The 26734-nt window shown below is 43.3% G+C and overlaps 1 protein-coding gene across 4 annotated transcripts; it reads left to right on the forward strand.

The window, feature by feature from the left end:
• On the forward strand, positions 1-25656 carry senp6a (SUMO specific peptidase 6a). 4 transcript variants are annotated; one of them, XM_087852468.1, is made up of 23 exons: positions 1-125; positions 5801-5894; positions 8162-8225; positions 9337-9443; positions 10029-10172; positions 12843-12913; positions 13750-13841; positions 15080-15476; positions 16879-17126; positions 17219-17359; positions 18798-18831; positions 19310-19498; positions 19598-19791; positions 20166-20365; positions 20528-20644; positions 20764-20886; positions 20976-21068; positions 21171-21502; positions 21759-21847; positions 21967-22055; positions 22164-22232; positions 24643-24793; positions 24895-25656. In XM_087852468.1, exons 1-23 carry the CDS (start codon positions 95-97, stop codon positions 25129-25131), a joined length of 3306 nt encoding a protein of 1101 aa, XP_087708594.1. In that variant the 5' UTR covers positions 1-94; the 3' UTR covers positions 25132-25656. The 4 variants fall into 4 exon arrangements, with proteins under 4 accessions (XP_087708594.1, XP_087708595.1, XP_087708593.1 ...); XM_087852469.1 differs by lacking the exon at positions 5801-5894; XM_087852467.1 differs by lacking the exon at positions 1-125 and having other exon boundaries at positions 5699-5894.
• Positions 25657-26734: the final 1078 nt, after the last annotated feature.

Here is a 26734-nt window from a genome sequence, read left to right on the forward strand (position 1 = left end):
CTGAACTCCGAGCTGATCGTAGGCAGCTACATATCTGCTCTATTGAGTGCGCTGATGAGCAACACTATCATCCGAGGAGGATCATGGACTAAACATGGCCCACAATAAGAGCTTTTTCTTTGAAGGTAAGCCGTGACACTCTGCTCCGTGCTCCGGCCGCCCAGCAGCTTTTTTACCCACACACAGAGGCAGGTTCTGGCCGCTCTGGCGTTGAACACCATCGGTCCAAATTACGTGTGGAACACCAGCGAGTTATGGCTAGCATTAGCTCGCTGTTAAAACACATTTATCCTCACACACACGGGGTTGAACTGAGCGCTGCCAGGCCGCGGGTACAGACACACTTCGGGGCCCAGAGGGGGAAGTTGAGACACGTGCAGTCCAGTCTAGTCCGGTCCGGTTCGGTTCAGTTCTGCGGGCTTTAGTGGACTCTGGGCTTGCACAGTCTGAGCTAGCGACCCCGTCGTTAGCGCTGACGTTAGCTGGGTTTGCAGTGTGCAGCGACAGGCCTTCCTGTCTCTGCTTGGCTGCTAGCTCTAACAACACGTTAATACAACAGGAGAAAGATGCAAAAACACCCGAGTGACACACAGAAAAGCGGCGAAAATGACACACGCAGCGCCCAACCTAGCAGGGTAACACCAGCCCAAGATGTTAGCATGCTAACTGTAACATTAAAAAAATGTAAACATTAACCCACCGTGCTTTCTCTCTGCCCTTCAGCTTAAATTCAGATTGAAAACTGAACTCTGAAGGGCTCCCGTCACTCACAGCCAGGTGGTTTACATATGTCTGTTAATGCCTTGCTCACCGGCTTTCTGAAAACCACACAAAACAGATTTTATCTGAAGGTGGTGCCAAGCAATTAAGCTGTCTCCTCATGAAGCAGCCCTTTTTTCTTTTCTTTTTTTACCCTGGAACAAAAAATAAAACATATCTTTTTATTGTTATTGCTGGGGGCATTTATTTATGTATTGTCCAGCCCATCCAGTATGTTACATATGGCCTGTGAGGTTTGCTGTTATCTTTTTTTCATTGAAAAGACAGGTTTAAAAGGGATAATTACATTAATGAACAATAAAATTCAGATAGACTGACTCAGTAGCAAGTTTATTTTGGTCGATTGTTGAGAGTTAGGAGAACATTTCATAAAAGCCAAAAATCACATTTTAGTCCCGCAGGCTTGGGGCATTGTTTTTCTTGGCTCGTGGGCATTCAGGGGCTGATTGGTTTTACTGGGCTTGGGATATTACACCTGCAAGCGCAGTTGGTCTGGGCTACCTTTTTGTTAAACAGAAATATGTGCTGAAAAAAGTGGATTTTCCAGCTTTTGGGGACGTTGATGAACAAAAAAGGCATTGTTTTGAAGTAAATGTGGTCAAAAAGCACCCTGCTGGTGATTTTCCTTTATCTTTGGGAGGCAGCAACATTTTCTGTTTACAGGGAAAACCTTATTACTGTATCGATTAGAGCTTTGCAATCAATCAAAATTCAAACTCAACTGGCTTCCGACAGTGATTAAAATAAGATAATTAACATCGTTCATCTTTAGCTCTTCTCTGAATCCCCAGTCAAACTCCCATAAACAATGTGGCAAGTTCATTTAAGCTTGAGCCAAAAATAGTATTTAAACCAGATCATTTGTTTTTAAATTATTTCCTTTCAAGAACTCTGTCAAGGAACAACAAACAGAACTTTCTGTAATGTGGGTAAGTCATTAATGTTGTTAAATAATCCTGATCTCAACGCTGTCCAAAACAATCATGATTTTGACTTTTGTCATAAGTGATAAATCCCACAAACAAATATTGGGTGTTTATCAAGTCTGGGCATATAATAATAACTTTATTTTGTGTAGCATGATTTAAAACTGTCAGCTAAAAAGTGCTTTTTTTGGATTAAAAATACATTTAACAAATACATGTAAATTATCAGTGTTTCAGTCATTGTTAGATATATATATACACACACACACATTAGAACAAAAGCCGTAGACAATGGACAAAAGAATAAAGAGAGGCTAACCTATAAAATAATTGTTTAGTTCTTGTTAGTAGCCGAGCTACAGTGTTAAGGACCAGTTGAAGATGAGCTAAGGAGGACTGAGAGTTGCATGTCAAACAGTACAGTAATCGAAATGGGAGAAAATTAAAACGTGTACTGGAAGTTTTAGATTATTTGGTGTCAGTAAAGGACTGATTTTAGTGATATTTCATTCATTTAAGAAACAAAGACTGGATAAGCCTTGAGATGTGAGCTTTAAATTTACATTTCTGGTTAAAAATGACAGCAAGGTTCTAAGTAGATCATTTGTTGGCGAGGGGGCAGAAAAACATCAGTTTTGCCAGGATTGAGAAAAAGTAAATTTGAAGACGTTCAGTCGTTAATGCCAGTCATTGAAGTAGAAGAGTCTCTTAAGGTTGTTTGGATTAACAGTAAATTACAGCTATGTATCGTCTGGATAGAAATGATACAAATTGTCTTTGAAACTGTCCTGGGGTAACATATACGAGGAAAACAGTGTTGTTCACATGTGAGGGATGCTGATGACAACCTTAATTTTAGTTCTGAATTTTTATTTTATTTTATTTTTTCACTTGTATGATGGGAAAATGTCAGAGATGCCAAACCAGTTCTGTAATCTGTCAGTGAGTTTGGTATGGCCAGAGATGTTGAAGGCTGCAGATAAGTTAAGATTGGGCTTTCCATGACTCCCAGTTCATTCTTATCTCACCCTGGACCTTCATGCAGCTTCTCAGGTCTTTCTGTATTGAGTTATAGTTTTTCAGTCTTTTAACTGGCGACCTGCTGGGGGTACATTTAGATGGGGCAGGGTGGCGTTTTTATATGCAGGTGGAAACCATGACCTTCTTTTTGTGCAACTGAACAATGGAGTTGGGGTATGCATCTGTTGACAGATGGGAAATCCAGAAAGTGCTGCAGAAGTAGAACAAAAAGTTTGAAAGTGCTCAGATCAGTGCAAAGACATTTGTTTACACTACAAACTACAGCTTTAGTTTTAATCTCTGTTAGTGCAGCTTTTTGAGACTGTGAGTTAACTACCCCACAAGCTGTTGTAATTCTTTGTTTATTTAAATACAAATAAAGAATATATTGTAATTTAAAAGACTAAAACTAGCACAGAAACAAAAAAAATCTAAACTGAAAAGAGCAAATCTGCAGGCATCAACTGAAGCCCAACTGGCCTGAAAACTAAAACTCAAAATGAAATAAAAATTAACACAAATACTAAATACAGGTAACGTAGGAAAATAGAGTTGTTAGTATCGATACCCCACCTGGCTTTTTAAATCAAGATCAGAATAATATTGCCTCCCTTCCTGCTTAATCTGGGAAATGTCATGTTCTTAAAAAAATCTAAATCTTAGTAGAGGAATTGCAAGCGTTGTAACCCTGAAGCTGCAGGCCAGGATTTGATGTCATGCTGTGGATCTGTAGAAACCGATTTCAGGTCTGTGCTTGAAGTGTTTCAGGTGAATGAACTGGGTGTTTATTATGGGGGGAGGAGGGTCCCTCTGAGCTCATTTATGATTGATAATAAGCTGTCAGCTGCTCAAACATCTGTTTGGATAATTCCTGTGTGACAAAGATGCTTCCCAACCCTGTATTGTGGATTTGTCCTTCAGGAAATCTACTGTTAGAACCCCCGCAGTCCAGATAAATGAGCGGAGTAAACCTCAAAGAATTGAAACGGCCTCGACTCCCTGTTTTCTGGGGCATTTGTTGTGATTTATGAAGCTGGAAGACGGAGCCAATGTGAAGCTTGCAGAGTGTGTGTGCGGGGTCGTCTCTATTAGCTGGAAGAGATAGGAACAGGCTCAATTAGGTTTGTGCAGGATTGAACTAGATGAGAGGCAGCTGAGGCATGGGAGCTCTGGGAGAGTAATCTAATATGTGCATTTGAATTTTAGCTTTTTTCCCCTACCCTAGTCATTTAAAAAGACCCATAAAATGGATAAGTCACTAAAAATAGAGCAGTGTTTTTCCTTACAAGATGAAAATATTCAGCTGCTTGTCTCTCCTAATCCTGGCCTCAAGTTTTATGCGTGACACTTGGGGGGCAGTGGCCTCAGAATTAGTGTTTGTTGGCGGTAGAGCTTTAAAAAAGTATGCCTGTATGAACCGAGGGGACCTAATTGTTTACTGTTACTGTTGGGCCTGCAGCCAGATGGATAACCTGCATTAACATGATGCCATCAGTTTGTCCACTTTCTGATCCCCTGGATGGAATAAATCAGCTGAAACACAGCCTGTTTAATAACTGTTAGGTTTGTTTTTTCCTGGTTTACTGAAGTAAAATTCGCCCACGTTTGAATCCCCTGCTGGGTGCTGTGGTTTTGAAATCCACTTCAAAGTAAATCGGTTGATTTTTGGGAGGAAACAGGAAGTCAAGCGTTTGTGGCGACATCCAGCAGATGTATTTGCGTTGGTATTTGTCTCCGGTGTTTTTGTTTTTGGTCAGTGATTCAAACTAATATGCAAATTTTTAAAATATTTTTCTCCCTTGAAGAGGTTTAGGGACACAAACACCAAAATAAGGTATTAATTCCTAAGAAGTCTGCATGTCACAGCACGACAGAGAGAAGGCGCGAGTGTAACAAAACAAACACAAATGTGAAGAAAAACGCGCAGCTGACATAAAAGAAGCTCCGTTCCCCTTAAAGTTAATATGTATGTACATGTTTAATGAGACTTCGTGGAGAAAGTTGGACACTGCTTGAGGCTAAAGCTTCTTGTTAAAGGATATAGCGACGGTTCCAGGTTAACAGATGGCTCTAAGCCGGCTACCTTTCTAACCAGCAGCCGCTTGTTTTCAAAATGCCACCTTTCTGAGAAAAATTTGAGCTAAAACTCAGTTTTCAGAGTATGTACTTTATTTTAAAAAATGTGTTCTGTGAACAGTAAATCTTTTTAAAAAACCTCCCAGATTCTGTTTGCCAGGCTGCCTGGAAAAACCGACATTTTTATTCATTTTAAATATGATTGTGCAGCTGTTTATTTTAACCCCATAACTCATGGATAATGCAGAGCATGGACAGCTGCTCACTGTGTGTTATCACATGAAGCCTGTCAAGTTAGGGTGACAGGTAACAGTCTACATGTTTCTGTCAGTAACACACATCAGACTCGCTGAGTTTACTGTCACATATAGTCACCGCTGAAGGTCCATCCTGAGTTGATAAATCCACAGCAAAGCTTAGCTGGAGGCATTAAACTGCCTCTCACATTCATTCATACATTCAGACATCAGTGACTTCTTTACACACTACAAACCTCTTTACCTCCAACCTTCAAAACTTGGTACAAACATTTAAATAGCAGTTTTGTTTGTTGGAGGAAATGGCAGACATCTTCTGCAGGACTTCCAGGTTATTCCCACAGATTTGAATGTAGTTTCCAGTTGCTTGTAAAATGAATGAATTCTACTCTCATGTCACAAGTTATCACATTTGGCATCTGTTTAAGAATCTTTATGTAGAGACACAAATTGGCATCGTTGTCACACTTTCTCATTGATGCTAACGCAGTAATTAAGTCTGTAAAATGATTAGAAATTTGCTGTTTGATCACACTTCATTGCAGTGACGTGAGTGTATTCCTGTTGTCGCCACGCTGCAGCAGGTTCCCGTCTTTGCTAATTATTACCAAGCTTTTCATATCTTCTAGGTGAAAGGATCAACCCGTGAATTGCGGGGCATCCTGTAAATGGTCATTTCAGCTAATGCCTGTGTCTTGTTTCCGTGCACTGACATGAGTCTGATTTATTATTCAATTCAAGCCCTGGATAGATCAGAGACCAGGCGAGATGGAGGGTACAAGCACAACTGGAGCTTTTCTCTTTCTGGTGACTGTGAAGAGGAAAGGAGACATGAGTAAGCACTTCTCCAGCCCTCGTTTTCAGCACCACCATCAGCGCTGCACTGCACTGCACATACAGGAAAAAGACCCCAGTGACACCCCTGCTGCTGACGAGCAGCCTATTCCCCACTGATTATGAGTTCAGTGGTGTTTTAGCGCAGCAGACCTGAGCAGTGTGATATTGTAAACCTCTGCCTGCGTGCACATCCTCACCTGCTAGGGTTGGACCGATATGTTGGCTAATATTAAACATCAGCGACCAGGATGGGTCGCAGATTTGTAAAGGCTTCCAATAATAGGAATGTAAAAAGCAGGACATCAAAGCAGCTGATAATTAATTTCTATTTAATAATTGTTTAATGTTCTAAAACCCAAGCAGATGTTCTTTTAATGTCTTAATCTGAATGGGCAGTAGTCCAAAAACAACACAGCCACCATGTATACTATATACTGTCCTAACGCTAAAGAGGAACACAAAGCATTCCTCTTTAGCGTCATTTTAGGACTTAAGCTAAACTACAAAGTCCTTGTTAGATGGCAGGTAGAATGGGAGTTGGCACAAATAAATAACCACCAACAAGAAGAATGGGACAGTAAAGCGGGTCCTGAATGTTAAAGTGCCTAAAAATTTGTGACTGACTTCAGAGTCACCTCTGGCTCCAAAAACCAACATGGCAGTGGCTAAAATGTTAATTTTTTGACTCGTTTACCAGCTGACCCTCTGGGGGGCATGAGGCAATTTTTTTTTTTTTTTTTTTTTTTTTTGGGGGGGGGCTTCCTGTGGATCTCCAGACAAGACTTGGTTTTCTACTAAACCACCATCATGGTTTTGGGATTACATTTGGTTCATTTTGTGCCTTTTTTTTTTTTTTTTTGGCGCTTTGCATGCAAAAGAAGAAAAATTTGTTAGTCAAATTTGAAAACCAAACTGGGTGCCAAAAGTCCCGTCTGTCTGCGTCTGAGGGATCATACCCCCATCCCTGGGACTGAGATTTGATCTAAAATGGCTGCTTGCTCTAACAATTTGAGTTTTATTTAAAAGTTCCTTCTTTTTAAAGTTACCTATGCTGATTCAGAAATCAAATCTCATCCCAGACATAAAAACAGGTTCTATTCATTTATTATTAGTTGGCATATCTAGTAAAAAATAAACTCAGCCTTTAGTGTTGAGATCGCTTGTCTAAAGTTCAGGTCCACAACCTAAAACAACACACCCATTTATTTATTACATTTTTAATTTTAAAAAATGATGAAATGTTAGTTGCAGGTTGGATTACACCTGGAAGAATTGACGTAGCCACCAAGGCTACGTCCACACTAGCCCGGATAGATTTGAAAACGGCATTTTCGTCCACACTAGCGTTTTCAGTTGTTTTCACAGAGTTGTGCGTCCACATTGAAACGGCCGAAAATGCTCACGTTCCAGTACTGCTCATGCATGAAATGCAAGAAGATTCGACCTGCCTCATTTCTGTCTCCCGTTTATTTACTTCCCGCCTCTTTGAAACTTCGCGGCAAAATGTCGAGGAAAAGCACCGAGTTTTTTAAGTGGACTAACAATGAGGTGGAGTTGTTGCTGCGAGTAACACAAAAGTACAAAGTTGCAAAAGTGAGTGACACTTAAAGAATTTGAAGAAAAGCTATCTGAAGCATGTACAAACTGATATTAATCTTTAATAGGGCTGTCAAAATTGAGAGTAAACAACACAACTGCTGTATAATGCCCTCCGCTATCTTTGTTTAATTGGTCATATGACTAACATGCATCATCGTTTTCAAAAGTCTCCTTTTTCGCTGTCCACACTGCGACACATAAGCACCGTCTTCAAATGTATCCGTTTTTGAGAGCGTTTTCAAAACGCTGCGTTTTCCTTCAGGTAAAACGCCGTCTCAGTGTGGACGGGAGGCCAAAACAAGAGAAAACGATGCGTTAGTGTGGATGTAGCCCAAATTAAAAAGAACAAAAGCGTCAAATTGGAACAAGCTCATGTTTTCAGATTTTCATTGATTAAACTTTTTTTTTTTTTTAAATAGCTTCTGATAAATTTTCTGTCTGCCTCTTAATTATCTCTGCTCAGTCTGTGCTAAAATGAAGGAATACAAATGGTGTAGTGAAAATATATCGGTCAAACCCTACGACCCACTTTGTCCCCATTAAAGTGCAGACGTGTTATTTTATACCCACACAGACACATTGAACAGCCTTTGACAGGCTGCGTGTTTAAAATATGTTAAAGCTGAGCATAAACATGCTTTTCATCATGTCCTCTTTTCCTCTTAGTGCGAGTGTGGTGAGTGTGGAGGACATGGACCGGCAGCCGCTGAGCTCCCCTGAGGGGAAAAAGGTAAGCTACCCCTCGCTCTCTCTCTCTTCTCCCAGTCACATTTCCTGACTCCCACCCGCCGGTGGTGTGGACTCCCAGCGGGCCGTGGTGCTCTTCGATCAGCCCTGCAGTCAGAGCAGACAATGCCAGATTCTGTTTGGCGCCCGGCGTGGCACCCGAAGGACCCCGGCGAGCTATGAGCTCAGGCTGCCGGGGCGCCGTGGGAGTCGATTTTAAGGGCAGCTGATGATGATGTAGTTGGGGAAAATGCGAGCTGTTGGTGGGCGTTGGCCTGTAGTGATTCTCTCGAGGATGAGCTTGCAGTCAACTGGATTTTTTTAATTTTCGAGACTTGTGTGTAACATTGTCTTCATTACAACAGCGGTCATTTATGCCCGTTTCAAAACTAAAGGAAGCCTATGAGGTTGAAAATGCAGGAAATCATAATTAAATGCATCACTGTCTGTTAATGAGTTGATGTCATTTTAAATGTTTTTTTTTCTGACCAGGAATCCAAAATGCTAAAAGGGAACATTAAGAAAATTCAAATTAAGAAAAATAACTGATTTTTGCTTTAAAAAAAAAAAAAAGACTGGGAACACAGATTTGTACTAAAAGGTTCAAAAGATTTGCCACAACTGTATTCTAAATTTCAGTGTCTTCAGCACTATCTGTGGACTGCGTGTAAAAATACTGACAAATCCACCCGGTTGGTTGGTGGTGCGTTTTATTTACAAAATAATATTTATCCTCTATTCAGTAAGATTTGAAACTAGCAGCTTGGATCATGCACTGATCATAAGACTGTTTACTGATCTCAGAAATGAAGTGAGATGTTGGGTGGTTTTCCCATACACTTCTATACAGGTGAACTTCCTGAACCCAGAGTTGCTGTCCCCTACTGGTCGTTAGAAAGAATGCGATTTAAAGGCACTTCCGTGTTGCTTCACATTTCAGAGCCGGAAGCGAGTGATGTAATTCTCAGTGGCAGGAAATTTGTTGCATTGGGTTTCACAAAAGTGGAAAAGTTTAAGGTTTACTGGTTTGTCTGTAGGCTGACTGTTTCTTGTTTTGTCTCAAACTGCTGGCTTCCCTTTTTTTTGTAATAATAATATACGTCTCCTCTTTCCAGTCTCCCACTCTTAGGCACTTCACTCACTCGGATTCCTTGAGGACGTATGAAAACCGGACGAATAATCACATGAAGCCTCTGACCAGGCTGGCACCTAAAAGGCTCAGGTATGCTGCGTGCTGTTTGTATAAGCTCTCTGTTTGCAGGCAATGGAGTCAGAAGTGACCACAACAGAGGGCGGAGTATTAGGTTATCAGATAATTGTAGCTTGGTTTGTTATAAACCTGCATCCATAAATCCCTTAAAAAGGCTCCAACTGCACAAAGTCTGATTAATAAGGACCATGTCAGTGGTTTGAATTCTCTGAAATGAAGTCAGGCCTCAGTGATATAGACTGTAAGCCTTAATAAAGTATAAGTGTGTCATTAACATAGAATTAACCCCTTTGGCAGCTGGTGTGATGTGAATAATGGCTAAAATAGTTTCTTGGCTGTAAACATGTAAAGTTGGATGCTTGTGGAGCCTCAGGTGGCTGTTAGCGGAACAACAGTTGTTGACTTCATTTGTTGCCTGGTTACTGTTTATTTATATAATATGTTCAGTTGTATTATGGTCTCATTACTTAAAACTACAGGCACACTAAAGAATTTTTGGGGCTGAATGTGGGTAAAAATATTTTCAGAGTGAATTCATGTTTTGTGTGTCTGTCTTTGTGTTAAAGGGTTAATGTGTTCTTTCTGTCTCTCCTGCAGTGAGGGCCCTCTCACAGTCGTGGTGCCGTCCATGTCCAACGGACCCACACGCCTAACGTCTGCACCTTCACAAGGAATTTTTATACAAGGGCGCCACTTTCAGCACGCACAACTGCCCTCCGCAATAAGGAAACCAGTCCAAAGGTGAGACAGAGCCAGTCCGAGAACTTCTTGTACAACTGCAGATTTGTTTTTTTATTTTTCTCCTGTTTTTCTTTCTAGCTTACTTGGAGATGGGGCTGTGCGATATAACCAAAATCTCATATCCTGATATAAGACATTTATCGTCCAGACAACGATATATATCACAACATTTTTACTTTTTCTGTAAATTCTGTGAATCTCGGGCAACTCGACTTGCGTGAAGTGGTTTCACCTGGATGATAGCTGCTCGCTTTTGCAGTCTTCTTGTATATGTGCATACATGTCACTCAATTACTGTAGCAAAAAAGATGGATGTAGACATTTTCTACTGTACCTGAGCACTCAGCGCTTCATACAGAGAAGGCTTTGGACTGCGTCCCTGAGTGTGTCCTGTGGGGGGTGCTGTGGTAGTGTGGGGCATCAGGCCTGTGGTGACGTGATGTTTGATTCTTGCGCAGCTACAACGAGTCCTCGGTTTGCTTTGCTGCCGACAGGCTCAGACTCGTTCTTCATTGCCTTTGGTCGGTGACTCTGGTCATAACTTCTGTGTGACAGAATTTCCTGGTGCAGCCCAGTGATGGAGCGGTTCTGGTCTTTTGTGAGTGATGAAGTTCTCTTGGCTTCACTTTGTAGCTGAGAGCAATGTGGCTGGGAGGAGCATCGGCAAATGATGCCACGGAAAAGTGCTCAATGTGAGGGAGCTGCTGGCTCAGCCAGAGGAGTTTAAGTATCTCGGAGTCTTGTTTGTGATTAGAGGAGGGAGCAGGAGATTTTTGCAGCATCTGCGCTGATGTGGATGCTATACCTCTCTGTGGTGGTGGAGCATGAATGCCAAGCTCTCTGTTTAGTTGTTTCCCGTCGTCACGAACCGTGGATACACGCACCCTCCAGAGTTTTCTTTGAAGGGTGTCTGGACACTCGGTCAGCGGGGGCTCAGAGTACAGCCGCTGCTCCTCTGCATCGAAAGGATGCATGGACGGCTCCGAGGTGAAGTGTTTCTGGAATGTCCAACCGGAAGGAGGCTCCAGGGCAGACCCAAGAAACCTCTGGGTGATTATGGGTCTCGATGCCCCACAAAGTCACGGTGTTGAGAAACTGTTGGTGATCCCTGAGCGGTCCCAGGTCCCATAAACGCATCACGAACATCTCCTGCACGCTCGATACTGCTAGCCCCCTCTCCTGCTGTTTATGTGTGAAATTTGCTTGAGCTATGACTTCAGGAATCGTGTTACCGGCCTCAGAGTGAGTGCTGCTTCTTACTGGAGTCACTCTGAAAAACCACCGTTTAGCTTTTACATCTCTATAATTCCACTGTTGGGAAACAGGCTGCGTAAATGTTCCTTAACTAGATAAAACTAAGCTGATGCTTGATAGGCATGAGATATTCTTGACAGTAGATGAAAGTAATTTGAATCTAAGAGATGTGCTCGGGTTCCTTTATACTCTTCCTGTGTGTAAAAGGAAGTCTGCTGCAGAGAAATAAGTTTAATTGAACTGCAGCTGCAGAAAATGAATTACATCGCAGGACTTGATTGCATTAGTGAGATGTTTTTCTCTCTTGATTTTCATCTTCAAGCAGCCTTGATTTGAAGGAAAGGTAAGGCTTTGATCCGAACTAACCGGAGCTCATTTCATGGCCCTGGATCGTTGATCCTCTCATTTTGTTTTTGTGCTCCGCACATTTTGTCAGTTTTTGCTTTGCTTAAGTTTCATGACTGTTTGATGGAAGCACTCTTTCCAGGAAAGTTACTCAGGGCATGTTTTTCACAGTTATTGTTTCATTAACGGTGTGAAGTGTTGAGGTTTTTCTGAATGAAGAAGGATCTCAACCTCCATAAAATACCAGACTGAAAGCCAAACTTGCTGGATGGTCTGTTTTTCACTGTGTTGGATTCACTTTGTCACATAATTCCATTTAAAAGTGCTTACAGCTACAGCGGTCGTGTCACACTCCCCATATATACATAAAATTAAAAAAATTGGACCCCTGTGAAGCTGATGATCAGAGAAATTGTGCACATTGAAGAAGCGCTCATTAAACTCAGCATATTTGTAAGCTTCCTGGCTTATGTTTAGTTCTTGGAGCCTGTTTGTTTTGTGCCGTTGGACGGTTATAAGAGGGGAAAATGAAGAACTTCAGTCACATCCAAAGATACTGGGACAAAATCAAATGTAAACAGCTCTGGAAGCTTTACTTGCATGCCTCTAGTGCTTGGTCTCCATCATAAATATCCCATCAAACGCCTAAAACGAATTTTCTTCAGCCAGAGTGCCAAACCGTTCCGTTTGCAAAGTTGTACAACAGACTCTTTGTAAGTGCTCTCATCAGAAAACCTGGAATCAGTAAATATTTATCATTAATTGCTTCATAAATGACTTAATTTTTATGCCAGCATCTGTTTCTTGTGATTTTTAGCTTCAGACACCATCAGTCTCCGTGAGAGGTTTGTGTTTATTTTAAGCCCGGTTAAGCCTCTCAGTGTTCAGCCTGTTAATTATTTAGCCCTGCGGTGTCTCCACCACGATCAAGATTATTTTTAAAGTTTCTCAATTTACAGAGAAAATGTCTGAAAGTCAGAGTGAAGATCTGGATTTGCTGAGAACATGATCTGCCAGCTTTGCCAGAGGTTACCAAAGTCTTTTTTTTTTTTTGGTCCCCTTCTTCTGCAGAAACGACTTCTCCACCACACAGCAAGCTCTCGAGGTAGACAACATCGTCCTCACATGCCCAGAGATGCCAGGTAACCTCACAGCACACTGAGCGCATCGCACTGCATGTTTTTAAAGACTTTCCAGAGATCAGGCTTGGTGATTACAGGCAGTTGGCTGGTGTTGAGTTTCGACAGGCACGCTGTGTTCCCGTTGCCTGCAGAGAAAAGTGTGTGTGTGATGTGTTCGGCATCTGTGTGCGTAAGATGAGTGCTACTCGGTGTCTGTATTTGTGTAACGTTTGTGTAAGCGGGCTGCGTGTGTGTGCTCGCTGAGTGTGACAGCCAGCAGCGTCTGCAGGGCTACAGATCTGGGCTCAGCCTCCTCCTTGTTCCTGCCAGAGGACAAGGAGGAGGAGACCCAAGGCCTCCCACATTAATCCTCCAAGCTCCCAGCAGATGCAGGAAACTTATAAAAACATTTGCTGAGCTAATAAATGCCAGACTCTGAAGGCCATTGAGTTATTTTACAAAAGATATTTTCAAAATAAAGTGTGACCTTGGAGAGGAAGGTTTTCTTATCAGTAGTTTTAATTTTGCCAGGTAAAAAAGTGATTAAAGGAGCTCAGAGAGAATAAAAGAATTTCCTTATGTGCTGAAGCATTTCTCACTGCTCATAATAAAACGCCATGAATCAATATTTGGACTCCTGTGAGCACACAGAGCATCATTTCCACTTAAAAATGTACACTTCTCCGGTCTCACTTAATAAAATCATGTGGGACTGTTGGTACGCGGCAGCTCGTGCCCGCTGCACTAGTTCGCCCTGGGTTTCGCCTCCCAGACTGCACACACGCTGCCTCGTCTTTGTCCAGGAAGGTTTTCAGAATGATGTCACCTGTTGATCCTTTTATGGGTTCATCTTACAGAGGAGGAGACCCTGAACATAAAACGTCGTGTCCAGCAGAAGAGGAAACCGTTGGAGGGATGCAGCTTTTCTTCGCAGGTCAAAGCAGCAGAGGTGAGGGAACCCAACACTTGGCAAACAGTCAGAGACAAACTGATGGATGTTTGGCAGGAAGTGGATATTCGCAGAGTGAAGAGCTGGGGAACAAATGCAGAGTTTATCCATCCCGTGTGGAAGACGTTAGATCAATTCATTCATTTAAAATCCGTGATTTATTTATTTTTAAATAATAATGTGTCAACTATGTTGTGAAAGTGATGACTGTACAGTTTGCTGCCCAGCTGAAGCTTCATGCACACAGAAGGGGATGCAACACAATCATTTAAACGAGAAATCAGACTTTTGGCTGTGAAATAATCGACTGTGGGGACAAAAATCGACACCACCCAACGGTAACAGAGGTGATGGCATGTATGAGGGGTTTGTTTTATCATTTTCAGTGGGGAAAAAACATTTTCTCACTCATCCTCAGTCTGAGGACCAAACACTACATCCACATGAATCAACATTTCCAGACCTGGATGATTCAGTTGAATCAAGACAAATTATATAATGTGGTTTTTGGTCAGTTTTGAAAGCATTAAACCAAATCTGGAGTACAGGTGTCTTAGACAGTCTGTTAGTACTGCTAACTGCACAGTAAAAGTACTTCAAAAGGCTCCAGCAACACATCCTTTAGACAGGTCCATTAAACATCAAGCCTGAACACAAATGAACAGGTGAGTTTTTCACACCTTTATTTCTATGGTAAATGGCCTGCATTTGTATAGCGCTTCTATGGGGCTGACCCCCTGCTGGAGCCTCTGGTGGACATTAAAGGAAGTGCAGCTGTGTTAGTCTTGGCGGTTAAAGGTCAGAGTACATGTGTGGGGAAAAAAGCTTTAAGAAGCTGAGCTTGGCAGCTGTTATGTGTCACAGGAGTTGTAAAGTAAATATTGGTTTAAGATGCTGACTCAGATTCCTGAATGGGTAAATAAACAGTTTTTCCTAGTAAGGTCACCATATTTGATTCCATGTTATGTTCACTGCTTCCTTCTGCTGCACATAACTTTTTTTTTTTTTTTTTTTTTTTTTTAGCCTCTTTAAGTTTTGTCCACCTTCTTCTGATCCCGTTTCACTCATAGTTTTGGAGCTGAAACAATTTCATTAATTCTCACTCATACAGACTCGTGTCTTCAATGGAATAAAGAAGAAAATCTGTAATTAAATCATCTGCTTGTAACTTTCAGATTGTTGTAGCGACCAGAACAAAACCTTTTATCACCTCTCTAACGAGTGTTTTATGTCGGCAGCCTCTCCGGTCGACTGTCTGCTCGAGGATGTGTGTGAAGTGCAACAAACCAAGTAACGACAGCAGCAAGTGTCAGAACTGTGGGAACAATCTATCGACGCTGCCGTGCCAGCAGACTACGCTGCCCACCCCAGCCCTGCGGCCCTCCATCAGATCCCAGCCCTCCTCTGGACCAAACAGCCTGCAGCAAAACTTTTACAAACCGGTCGTGACCGCAAGGGTTCCCCGCGGGGACGCCCTGTCCACACGGCTCGCGACCACCAGGGGGACCCTGCTGCCTCTGAACAACGGGAGGACGCCCCTGTTAGCAGGGACGTCGAGCTGCTGCGCGGCCAGAAACCCACCCAAAGCTACGAGGGCGGCAACGGTGGCACAGCAGCACGAACTGAACGATCCTAGTGAGTAAAGCATCCGAGCTTTTCATCGAGCTTCTAGGTAAAGCAGAGTGTGGAGATGATGAATTCACTCGTCGTGCATCACTTTGTGGCTGATGTTGACGGGAAAGTGTAAAAAATATTTAATAAGTAACGTCAAATAAAACTTTTAATAAAATTACATTTAAGAAAAGCAAATAAGTAAGTACAGTAAAATGAGATTAACAAGTAGTCTATTTAATTTAAGAGGGCTTTTCTGCTTTTGAAGGATTCGGTTTGTGTGACGCTGGAGCAAGTGAAATGATTTTATAATCGATATATAAGCTGAAGCTGTGTTCTCTTCTTCTGCTCTCAGTAAGACGTCCAGCCCGAGTGAGCACTTCCTGATCCCGTATACGTGTTTTTGATCACATGATGGTGGTTTAAAGTTCAGCAGTACACAGCCGGTATTTCTGTGTTTGCATGTGGGTTCTCCCCGGCTCTGAGGCTGGGTACCTGTCCAGGGTGGACCCCAGCTCTTGCCCTATATCTGTATATATTTTTATATCCAGTACCTTTCCTTTTTTTCTCTCCGAGATAGAAGCTTTAAAAGATTTCCCCTAGAAGTTCCACATTTTTGGGGGGCTCAGGATGAAAAAACCGATTAATTTGTCGACTTGCTTCCTGTTTACTTTTGGGTTTTGCATAGTTTATCATACTGGGATAAGGCGTCCTTTTGATTGATTGAATGAAATGTTCTGGGCTTTTACTTTAAATGCCTGTCCTGAAGTTGATCCCACGTCTCCCATATTTTTAGTTTGATAGAAGCTCGGTGATTGAAAGCTCTTAGACTTATTTTCAGTAGCTGTTTGTCCTCGTGCTTGAAGCCCGCCGTCGAGAGTGTCTCCAGTTTTTACAGAAATGCAGTTTTCGCCTGGTGACCGATCGGGATTAGCCGATTCATGTCTGCACACCACCTTCGGTTTGTTTAATGAAACCGTGCAGGATTTGAAGATTCTCAGAGTTAAAGTTCATCGAGGGATCAGATTTGGTGCTTCGTAGTCATTTTGTTTGTCCTCGTGTTTGGCTGCTCTGGAGCTGCTAGAGCTGCACGAGCTCAAACATCAGAGGCTTCGTATCAACCGGAGACGCTGAGAGAACGAGCGACATTTTAAAGGCTTATAGCAAGAATGTACAGTAATTATTCCACCAGTGGAAATGCATTTTTAAAAAGTTAGAAAAACGATGTACTTCTAGTTCTGCCGTGTTTAAAAAGACACAAAACCTGAAAATCTACATCACTCCTCATGCAGGTCCAGATTTGTGTGGTTTGCTTCTTGCACATATGAGTAATGTCGTGTGGTTGAAAGGTTTCCGTTCACTTCAGGCACAAAGCTGAAAATGAGCCAGCGGAGAGACGTTTAATAGGGTTTGATGTTCCCCTCAGTCGTCCTGTCCAGTGATGAGGAGGAGGAGGAAGAGGCCGACAACGCCAGCACGGGAAGCGTCAACAGACTGGACAGCGTTTCCCCTCGACCCGCCGACTCCGCTCACTCCTCTCCGGCGCCCTCCGGAGGCAGGGTGGAAGCGGCGGTGAAAAGCGTCGCAGAGCAGGAGGAGGTGAACCTGGACTTCTTTGAAGAAATGGTGAGCACGAAGCTCACGATACCTCGGCGAGCGCGGATGAAAGATCAGGTGAGACGTGGTGGGATGTTTTTGGGGCTCGTCCGATTCCTCCTGTAGCTTCACCGCAGATAACTGATGCTTTTCCTTCTTTTCCTCCACAGTTTGGGAATCAACCTCCCGAGCAGTTCTCACCGAGGACGAAGAAACCCAAATTCGAGTCCAGCCTGTGCGACAGCATCATCCTGGAGTGTCGGAGCGTAAGAGTGGGATCTCTACGCAGGATGGTGACGAAGCCCGTCGTCGTGAGTCTCTCCAGTTTTTATAGAAATGCAGTTTTCAGTCTCGGGATCAGGATCAGCTGATTTATGTCAGCACACCACCTTTGAAAATCTTCAAATCCTGCACGATTTCATCAATCAAACCACAGTTAAGATTCACCCAGGGTGGGTCTCGGATTTGGTGCTTAATCATTTTTCTCACGTTTTGAGCCCTCTGAGTACAGAAGCTGGAACCATTACATTTTCAGGGCTGGAAAAAACACATTTAAGCTTTACAAACTGCATCCAAATCAATTTTCACCCACTTAGAGTCACAGTCTAAACCTGTCTGTGACGTAGAGGAACACAAACGAGCTTCGGTAATTAAGATGCTTTGTGTGTTTTCTGATGATTCACTGGAGAAAACGTCAGAGTGCCTTTTCAAAGGTCATATCAACCAGAGTGCTTTCCATTTAAGGCCCATGTATTCACTTTCTTAATGACCAATCAATTCTCCAGAAAATAGCATCACCATTCCCGGAAGATCCCTCGGATCTGTGTGTAGAGAGCAGGAGGGCGTGAAGCGTCTGATGTCTTTGCATTTCCCTCACGATCAATAAGAAGTAGAACTCCGAGATGCAGCTTTACTATTTGATCTTTTCCAATTGGCTACAAACAGTTTAGTTGTTCCTATGAGCATTAATATCTGATCCTAAACCAGCTCTTTGCTCCTGCTGACATTCTCTAAGCCTGCGCTTTAATGCTGGTTTTTATTTGTATTATTGAATGTCAGACCTTTGAAACAAAATGAAAATGAAACACTTTTCTTCTAACGCTGATTTAGTCAAATTTTTGAGATGTTTGGAAGTCTGTCAGCTTACAGCTTCAGTGATCACTGTCGGCCTCTGTTTTTATTACCACTATTCATCAGCAGCACGTTTTAAAGCTCAGTTTTAAAACCTTATGATGTAACTACAGCCCAGCCCATGCAGCAGTATATTGATGACGAGACTCTTATTGTGGATGGATTATCTCAGTTGTTCTCCTGACTGAATGGCGTGTTTATGGAACTGCATTTAAGGTAGACACAGGTAATTGGCGTCAGGTGTTATTGGTCAGAAGAAACAAACAGTTTGTGACCGCTGCACTGTTGTGATTTTTATGATAAATGATGTTGGATAAAGAGAAAGTTTGAATAACTAAAACAACCCATGGAATGCAATAAAGATGTTAAACAGATGTGATAAGTACGGCTGGAGTTATTGGACTGTGACAAGTTTAATTCATAACGGTGGCATCGCATCACCCCTGCCATCGGACACCTCAGTGGCTTCAAGCGTAGGCTTAGCCTCTACCGTAATGATGTACAATGTAAAAATAAAAATGTTTTAAAACCTGAGATTTAAGCCTCAAATTTAAAAACTGATCGAATCCTGAGTCCGGTGAGAATAAATTTGTCTGTCTTGTTCTTTTGTCTCCTCAGTTTTCCATCGAGCACATCCAGCTGGAGACCGAAGGTATGAAGCCGCACTAATGATGGCATTAAATAACTCACAGAGAGGAGGAGGATGATGATGATGATGATGGATGCTGAACATTGATCTCTGCTGACGAGCACAAAGAGGAAACTGCACAGCTGCATTTCTCTGAAGCAGAGCCGTTACTGGGGGGAAAAAAACACTGAAACTGCAGCAGACAGCAGCACACTGCCACTGATCAGATAAATGATTAAATAAATCACATGACATCAGGGTGGAGGAAGCCCGCAGGGTGTCAGTGGCAGGTGTTTGGTGTACATTTCCTAATAATTAATAACACTTAAATGAACCTGTGATCTCTCTTTTATAAACCCACTGAAAACATGTGGAGGACAGAAACTCTGAGCTTCAGCAAACATGAAAATAAAGTTGTTGTTTACGCAAACGCACCCTCGTGGCGTCCCTGTTCGTTTTTTTTGTTTGTTTTCCTGAAATGTGTCCATTTGTCCACCTTCAGGCTCAGAGCGCGGCACTGTAGAGAAGGTGTGCCTTCAGGCGTCGGAGCTGATCAGCTGCGAGTGGTGCAACGTGCGGAAGCTTCCCGTCTTGTTCTTCCAGACGACCCCACAGGAGTGCCAGCGCCTGCGCACTCAGCTCAACATGTCCAAGGAGAAGGGAGGCCAGTGGTACGACTGCACAGGAGACGGTGAGTACACAAATGTTTCCTTGGCGGCGTGGCATTGACGTGTCTTCACGCGGAGTCAAAGTAAACTCAAGTCAGACCGCTACCCCTTCTCGCCGCCAGAGTCGGACGAGAAGTACATCGTCCTCATCTTCGAGAACGGCCTGCCGATGAAGGAGCAGATGATCCTGGAGGACATCCTGGGTGAGATCGGCAGGACCAACAAACTCATCCCCTTCCCTGCCAAGCTGCCCTTCGAGGAGGCCAACATCCGACTCGTCAACTACAACAAGGCGACAAAGCAGAGGGAGGAGAAGGTGGGAAACCTGCAGATCTCAAAATAAAGTCAAAACTGGGCTTATGTAATGTTTGAGGTTAACATTTATATGTACCAGTATTACATTTATGCAGTAAACTGGACGCCCTCTGACGCCTGATGACTCATATCCACCATCCACCTCAAGGGCTGAAAAATAAATTGATTATGGTGTGTTTTTATATATAAAAACACACCATAATCAATTTATCTATATGGTCATATTTATGTGGTATTGTGTTATACCACTGTGACTGCAGCTGGTCAAACAGTTTAAGATTAAAAGCCAGATTTTTTTTCTTTTTCTTTTTTTTTTTTTTAAATTGCACTACCTTTCATTTCTTTTTTCTTTCTTCTCTTCTTTGCTCTCTGCAGGTGAAGCCGGTACACACCCCACCCAAACTCACCTCCACCTCCTCCCCAGTAACCAAGGCTTCACAGGTCTCCCCTGTAGCATCCGTCAGCATGCCTGTGCGCACGCGGATGGCCACCCGACAGCAGACCAGCGCCTTCTTTGAAGATGATGAAGACGACATGACCGACCTGCAGCCCACCTTCTCCGGACCAATCATCAAGTGAGCAACTCTGCTGCCCCCTGCAGGGCTTGTTGACCTGTTCAATTCAAAAATAATCCTGCAGTTTAAATCACAGCATCACGTTTACTTTTCAGTATCAGGGGTCGTTTAACTGTTTGCCTTGTCGATGGCGCTGCTGTTACCCTCATCTCTGTGTTGCAGGTTAATGGTGTACCCTCCTCCTCCAGCCAAAGGTGGAATAACCGTCACTAATGAAGACCTGCACTGCCTTAATGATGGGGAATTCCTTAACGATGTTATCATAGACTTTTATTTAAAGTAAGTTTTCATGTCGTCTATACTCAAGATCATTCTGGGGGTTTTTTTGTTTGTTTTTTTGTTTTGTTTTTTTGAGGCTGAGATCATTTTTGGTGACATTTTCTTCCTGTCCTGTTTAGATATTTAGTTTTAGAGAAGTTAAAAAAAGAAGATGCACAAAGAATCCATGTGTTCAGCTCTTTCTTCTACAAACGGCTGAACCAGAGAGAGCGCAGGAACGCCCCTGACACAACAAACCTGCCGTGAGTGTCGCCTCTGCCTGCACCTGATGTTTTTAAAGATAATTGTCTGACAGTTTGACTCCTAAACCTGACTTATTTTGGTTTCCCAGAATCCAGAAAAGGAAGCACAACAGGGTAAAGACGTGGACTCGACATGTGGATCTATTCCAGAAGGATTTTATTTTCGTTCCTATCAATGAGTCGTGAGTGTCTGGATCTCTACTCGGCTGATTTTTATGGAAAGCTTTAGTCCTGTGAAGCCATTGAAATGCTGAATGACGGAAGCTCTGTTTCTGTTTCCTCAGAGCGCACTGGTACCTGGCCGTTATCTGCTTCCCGGGCCTTGACCGTCCGGTGCTTGAACAGAACCCGCTGTACCACAGCCCGTTTCCCGCCACCCTCACCGCAGAGTCTGAGGAGAACATCCCAGACCACTGCCGGCCTCTGTCTCCGGACAGAGACGGGCTGGACAGCTCCTCGGAGCAGCTTTCACCCGGAGGAGCTCCCGAGGGGTCCTTGGACGATCTGACTGATGGCGAACTCGCTACTGAAAGCTCTGCATTCACGGAGGGTGGGCAGCAAGAGCCCTCTGCAATGTCAGGGAACGGCCAGGTCAACGGCGAGCAACAATACACGAGTGAGTCGAGCACCGGGGCTCTGACCAGTGGTTCAGTAAGGGAGTTTCAGAGAAACACGGGGTAGTTAAACTTACTTAATACACCAGAATGTGGTGAAGTTTGAAATGTTCGGCTCTCGAGAGGCATTTAATGAAAACAGAGCTACATGTTGCACACAGAGGCATCTTCATCACACCCTGCTGAGGGTTTGATGAAAGTTTGTATTCAAGTTTTCTTCTGTTTAATAATCTGTTGATTGGTTTCTGCGATCTCTAGGTGGATTGCACAGAATCAGTATGTGCTACGGTTCAGGAAAAGTGGATGACGACCCCTACACCTTCTCCGATGACCAGAGCTCCTGTCAGGTGCTTCAGCCTTCACTGATTGTTTCCTGTCCCGCCTCTCCTGGTTCGCGTGTGTGTGTGTGTGTGTGTGTGTGTGTGTGTGTGTGTGTGTACACTCAATGAGTTCTGTGTCTGTGCAGGACGAGTGCAGCGAGGACGGGACTCTTGCTGAAGATGGTCTCGGCTCCGACGCCTCGACCCTGACAACCAAACCGAGCCTTTGCAAACAGTGAGTGCACGTACTGCTGCTCCTCAACCTGCAGAGGGCGCCGCTGCCCCGCTGAAGCAAAGAGCAGAGCGAGTCCTCGCTCACACAATTGTGTGTTCTCTCTTTCAGGCCTTGTATTCTCATCATGGACTCCCTGAGAGGCCCGGCTCGATCCACCGTGGTCAAAACTCTGAGAGAGTGAGTGTCCACATCTGCACTGACAAACATCTGGCTCATTCATGGTATTCGTCACTGTTTAAGTCGACAGGCCTGAGTCCATGTCGTATGAAAATAGGCCAATGATCATTTCTATATAGCTCGTCTTACACGATTAGCCCCCTCTATCACAGAAAACAACTCTAGGTATCCACAGTTATTTATTTTTACAGTCACTGATTTATTTATATATTATGTTATTTCTGCTAATTATTCTTTTAGCACTGTAGCCTAAAATGCTAAAATCCTCATTACTTTTGCATAGCATTAATAAATGCCTAACTTAACTACATTAAATAAAACAGTATTATAAAGCCTTTATGGTTAATTAAAAGGAGTAAACTGGCAAAAATGTAATTTTAAAATCTTGGACCTGCTCACCTGTAGCTGTGCTACTCTGCAACCAAAACAATGAGTGTGTCTTTACCGCAGCTTCAAGTTAATACAGAACACAACCAAAGAAACCTGATGCTGCAGTCAGCTAAGTTTAATGCCTAATCTTAGAGGAGACAGACCTTATCGAAGAGATGGTGTCTGTCTCCTGAATCCAAACTGGAAGCTGGTTCCACAGAAGAGGGGCCTGAAAACTGAAGGCTCTGCCTCCCATTCTACTTTTAAATACTCTAGGAACAACAAGTAAGCCTGCAGTCTGAGAGCGAAGAGCTCTGACGTGATATGGTACTATAAGGTGATTAAGATAAGATGGGGCCTGATGAAGACCTTGTATGGTGTGGGAGAAATTTTTTAAAAAATCCACATACCAGCGAGTGCTTGGAGTCATGGCTGGAAAGTTCAGAAAGTTTTTTTTATTGTTTGTTGTAAAATTTACAGTTTTTATAGCAGAAGATTTCTTTTTAAAAAGCTGCACAGTCATCAGTTATTTCAGACGTTCCCAAAGTGTGGGGCCCGCCCCCTAGGGGGGGCGCAGAGCCATTGCAGGGGGGGCGCAGCATGAAAAGGGAAAAAAACCCAAAAAACAACGCTTGGACACAGCTAGCACGGGCGCCCACACAAACGCAAAGCAGGAGATGAAGCATAGCTGAATATGTTTCCAAACCAACTTCATTCTAAGCCAAAGACTAGAAAATATGGTGAAGCATATCTTCCCTTTGGTTTCACCTGCACAAGTGCCGAGGTAGGTCTCCCTGCAGGATTGGTTTTCCCTGCGTCGGGAGCAGCGCTGGGCTGTTCAAATCACAGACAAACAGTATCCCACATTCTTGATTTTTAGTTCACAAACACTTGTTGTAACGACTAACTACTCCTGACATTTTGGAGATGTTTGCTCTTTATACAGTAAAGATACAGTGGGATACAAATAACATCAGGCTGATCCTGCCACAATTTGTTCCCCCGGTTCAAATCACGGACAAACAGCATCCCACAGTTGTTTATATTTTTGAACACATTTTGCAGAGGGATTTTTTGAAAAATGTATTGATAGCAATGTTGAAAATTATTACACAGGAAAAAAAACAACTAAATGTAAAATAATTACACCGTGACGCCTCTGCCTTTCTAAATGGGGGGACAGTAACTGCGTGTATATGTAAGCATGTAAAACCTGCAGATAGTCAGATTAACAGTATTTCGTCTCTATCTGCCATTCTGCAATTCATCTCATGTAAACAATAACGTGCACACAGCGTGACGTGAAAAAAAGGCACATACCTTTGACGTTGTGTGAAGAACTCTGTATTCCTCGTCCACACGTAAACGCAAAAAAGGAGTTTTAAAAAATCTCCGTTCTCGGGATTCGAAACGCCGTTTACGTGTGGACGAAACAGCTGCGTTTTCAAAAATACCCGTGTAGGTGTGGACGTAGCATAAAAGACTTAGTAGTTTATTTTCTTACTACCTGTAATTTCTTGCACATTACTTGTATTTGCTTAATTGTTTACTAAATGTTTGAGGTGTGAAATAAACCGCAATGGAGCAAAATATGGGTGTGTGTGGTTGGAGGATGTGTTCATGCGTGCGTGCGCGAGGGGGGGCGCGAACATTTTTCTTGTAAAACAAGGGGGGCCCAGCAAAAAAAGTATGGGAACCACTGAGTTATTTGATTACCTAACTGTTGCTGTTCGCACAAAATCATCATTACTGTGTTAAACACACATTTTAAACCTAACCAAGAATGTCAGCATAAATATTTATGACAAACCCAAACTGTATGAAAATCACTTATTCATCGAGTTCTGCAATCCTCTGCTTTCTCTCACTCACATACACACAGCACCTGTTCTGACGCATCTTCCCAGCGACCAATCAGTTGCCTCCATTTATCAATCATAGAAATAATCTGCTTGGAGTGCATAAAATGCTTTAACGTTGAGGCTACTCGGACCTGCTCTGTGGGTTTTGTGGCATCTGACTGCGTCTGCTTTTGTTTTAGGTACCTGGAGGTGGAGTGGGAGGTGCGTAAAGGCACTCAAAGGAGTTTTGGGAAGGACGTCATGAAGGGTTCCAGCCCACGCGTCCCTCAGCAGGACAACTTCAGCGACTGTGGCGTTTACATCCTGCAGTATGTAGAGAGCTTCTTTGAGGTGAGAGCTTTATAGAGTTGGACATCAGTGCAGTTCTGGTCAGGAGTTGAAAATTCAGGCTGCTTTGTAAGTGACGTTTGTCCTTCGTCCTCTCCGTACAGAATCCGATTCCCAGCTTCCACCTGCCCATGAACCTGTTGGAGTGGTTCCCTCAGCAGAGGATGAAAACGAAGCGCGAGGAGATCAAGGAGCTTATCCGGAAGATTCAAGCTCAGCAGGAACTGGACAAGAAGGAGTCCGACCAGGTCGAGGCTCCGCCGGGCTCCCCAGAGGAGCCGGAGATCGAAGAGACATCTGGGTTGAACGGCAGACCGCCAAACGTACCCATTAGCCCCTGAATCCACCTCACCCCCTTCCTGTTTGGCGTGGGAGGGGGGCGTGGACCTGATTGTACGCTGCTGGTTTCACTTTGACGTGTCTGAAACGTTCCTCACCTCCCTCCGTTAACCACAGACCACACCTGAACTTTGTACTGAATAAATGATGAAGTGTAAATACGCCGGAGTTTCTCCCGCTGCCTTTGTAATTTACTGTTTTACGAGTCATTCATGGAGTGCCCCGTTAAGTTATGTTTCATAGATGTTCTTCTCTCTGCAGGAGGATCCCTGCAGAAGATACTGTCTCGCTCTCGCATTGGTTATTTTCTAAGCTTTCAGGTTTGTGTAGATAAACAAAAGGAGAAGAATAAAAGAACAGAAAATTGCTAAGTTATAAGGATCCGCCCGTCTGAGGAGAGAAACGGTTTTCGGAGAGTTGATTTCCAGCTCGTGAATCACACGGTCGTAGTTCAGTGCTTGTTGTGTCTCTTCCATGTGGAGTGGATAAATTTTCAGCATTAAATGAAAACTTTTGATGCAAGAGCACTTCCTCTGCCTTAGCTTCTCATTTGTTTCCTCAGCCACAACATCGACATCCACCGTCACAGCGCGGACCGCCGGTCAGGTGATCCGGGCTCCAGCTTCAGGTGGAGGTTTGGTTTGAGCGTGATGTGGGAGGGGTGTAAATGTAGCAGGAAAATATCCTCCCAGCTACGTGCTGTTGATATACAGTGGCTTGCAAAGTATTCGGCCCCCTTGAACTTTTCCACATTTTGTCACATTACAGCCAAAAAAATGAATCAATTTTATTGGAATTCCATGTGAAAGACCAACACAAAGTGGTGTACACGTGAGAAGTGGAACGAAAGTCATGCGTGATCCCAAACATTTTTTACAAATAAATAACTGCAAAGTGGGGTGTGTGTAATTATTCAGCCCCCTGAGTCAATACTTTGTAGAACCACCTTTTGCTGCAATTACAGCTGCCAGTCTTTTAGGGTATGTCTCTACCAGCTTTGCACATCTAGAGACTGAAATTCTTGCCCATTCTTCTTTGCAAAACAGCTCCAGCTCAGTCAGATTAGATGGACAGCGTTTGTGAACAGCAGTTTTCAGAGCTTGCCACAGATTTTCGGGAAACTCTAGCTGCTTCAGTCCTGGCTCTTTCATCTGGGTAGCCCAGATGCCGAGAGGGCTTTGAACATCTCTGTATGAACCTGCATTAATTAGTTCCCTTCATATCAGACCAATCTGTGAACCTGAGAAGCAACCTCACACATAATGCTATCACCCCCAAGCTTCACAGTCAGTCTGGTGTTAACAGTGCCTGGTCTTTCCTCAGCAATAATTTAGTTCACTCCCCAAAAAATCCAAGTTTTGAATTCATCTTCAGGATTTCACACTCAAGTCTGGAAGGTGGACGTCTCCATGTCAGGCCTCTGATGCTCAGTTAGAGGCAGTTGGGCTGTGACAAAGGCTCTTGGCTGATAATCTCAGCCTTCTGAAACGGAGTATAACGTCTTTTCCCACGACCACCACAGTTGCTCACTGCAGCTGCATCAGCTAGTGTTAAATCCCTTGAACCAAATTAATCGCTGTAGTAATTATCCAGTGGAAGGTTCTT

This window comes from Neolamprologus brichardi, chromosome 15 (genome assembly GCF_056152115.1).
Source record: "Neolamprologus brichardi isolate AB-2024 chromosome 15, ASM5615211v1, whole genome shotgun sequence".
In the NCBI taxonomy this organism is placed as follows: domain Eukaryota; kingdom Metazoa; phylum Chordata; class Actinopteri; order Cichliformes; family Cichlidae; genus Neolamprologus; species Neolamprologus brichardi.

Excerpts from the sequence above, each read along its gene's own strand:
- senp6a (XM_087852467.1), top strand. The coding sequence starts at position 5,728 with ATGGTCATTTCAGCTAATGCCTGTGTCTTGTTTCCGTGCACTGACATG. Across the intron at positions 8,226-9,336 it reads GCTCCCCTGAGGGGAAAAAG|TCTCCCACTCTTAGGCACTT; the intron begins GTAAGCTACCCC and ends TCCTCTTTCCAG. Across the intron at positions 17,360-18,797 it reads TGGTGACGAAGCCCGTCGTC|TTTTCCATCGAGCACATCCA; the intron begins GTGAGTCTCTCC and ends TTGTCTCCTCAG.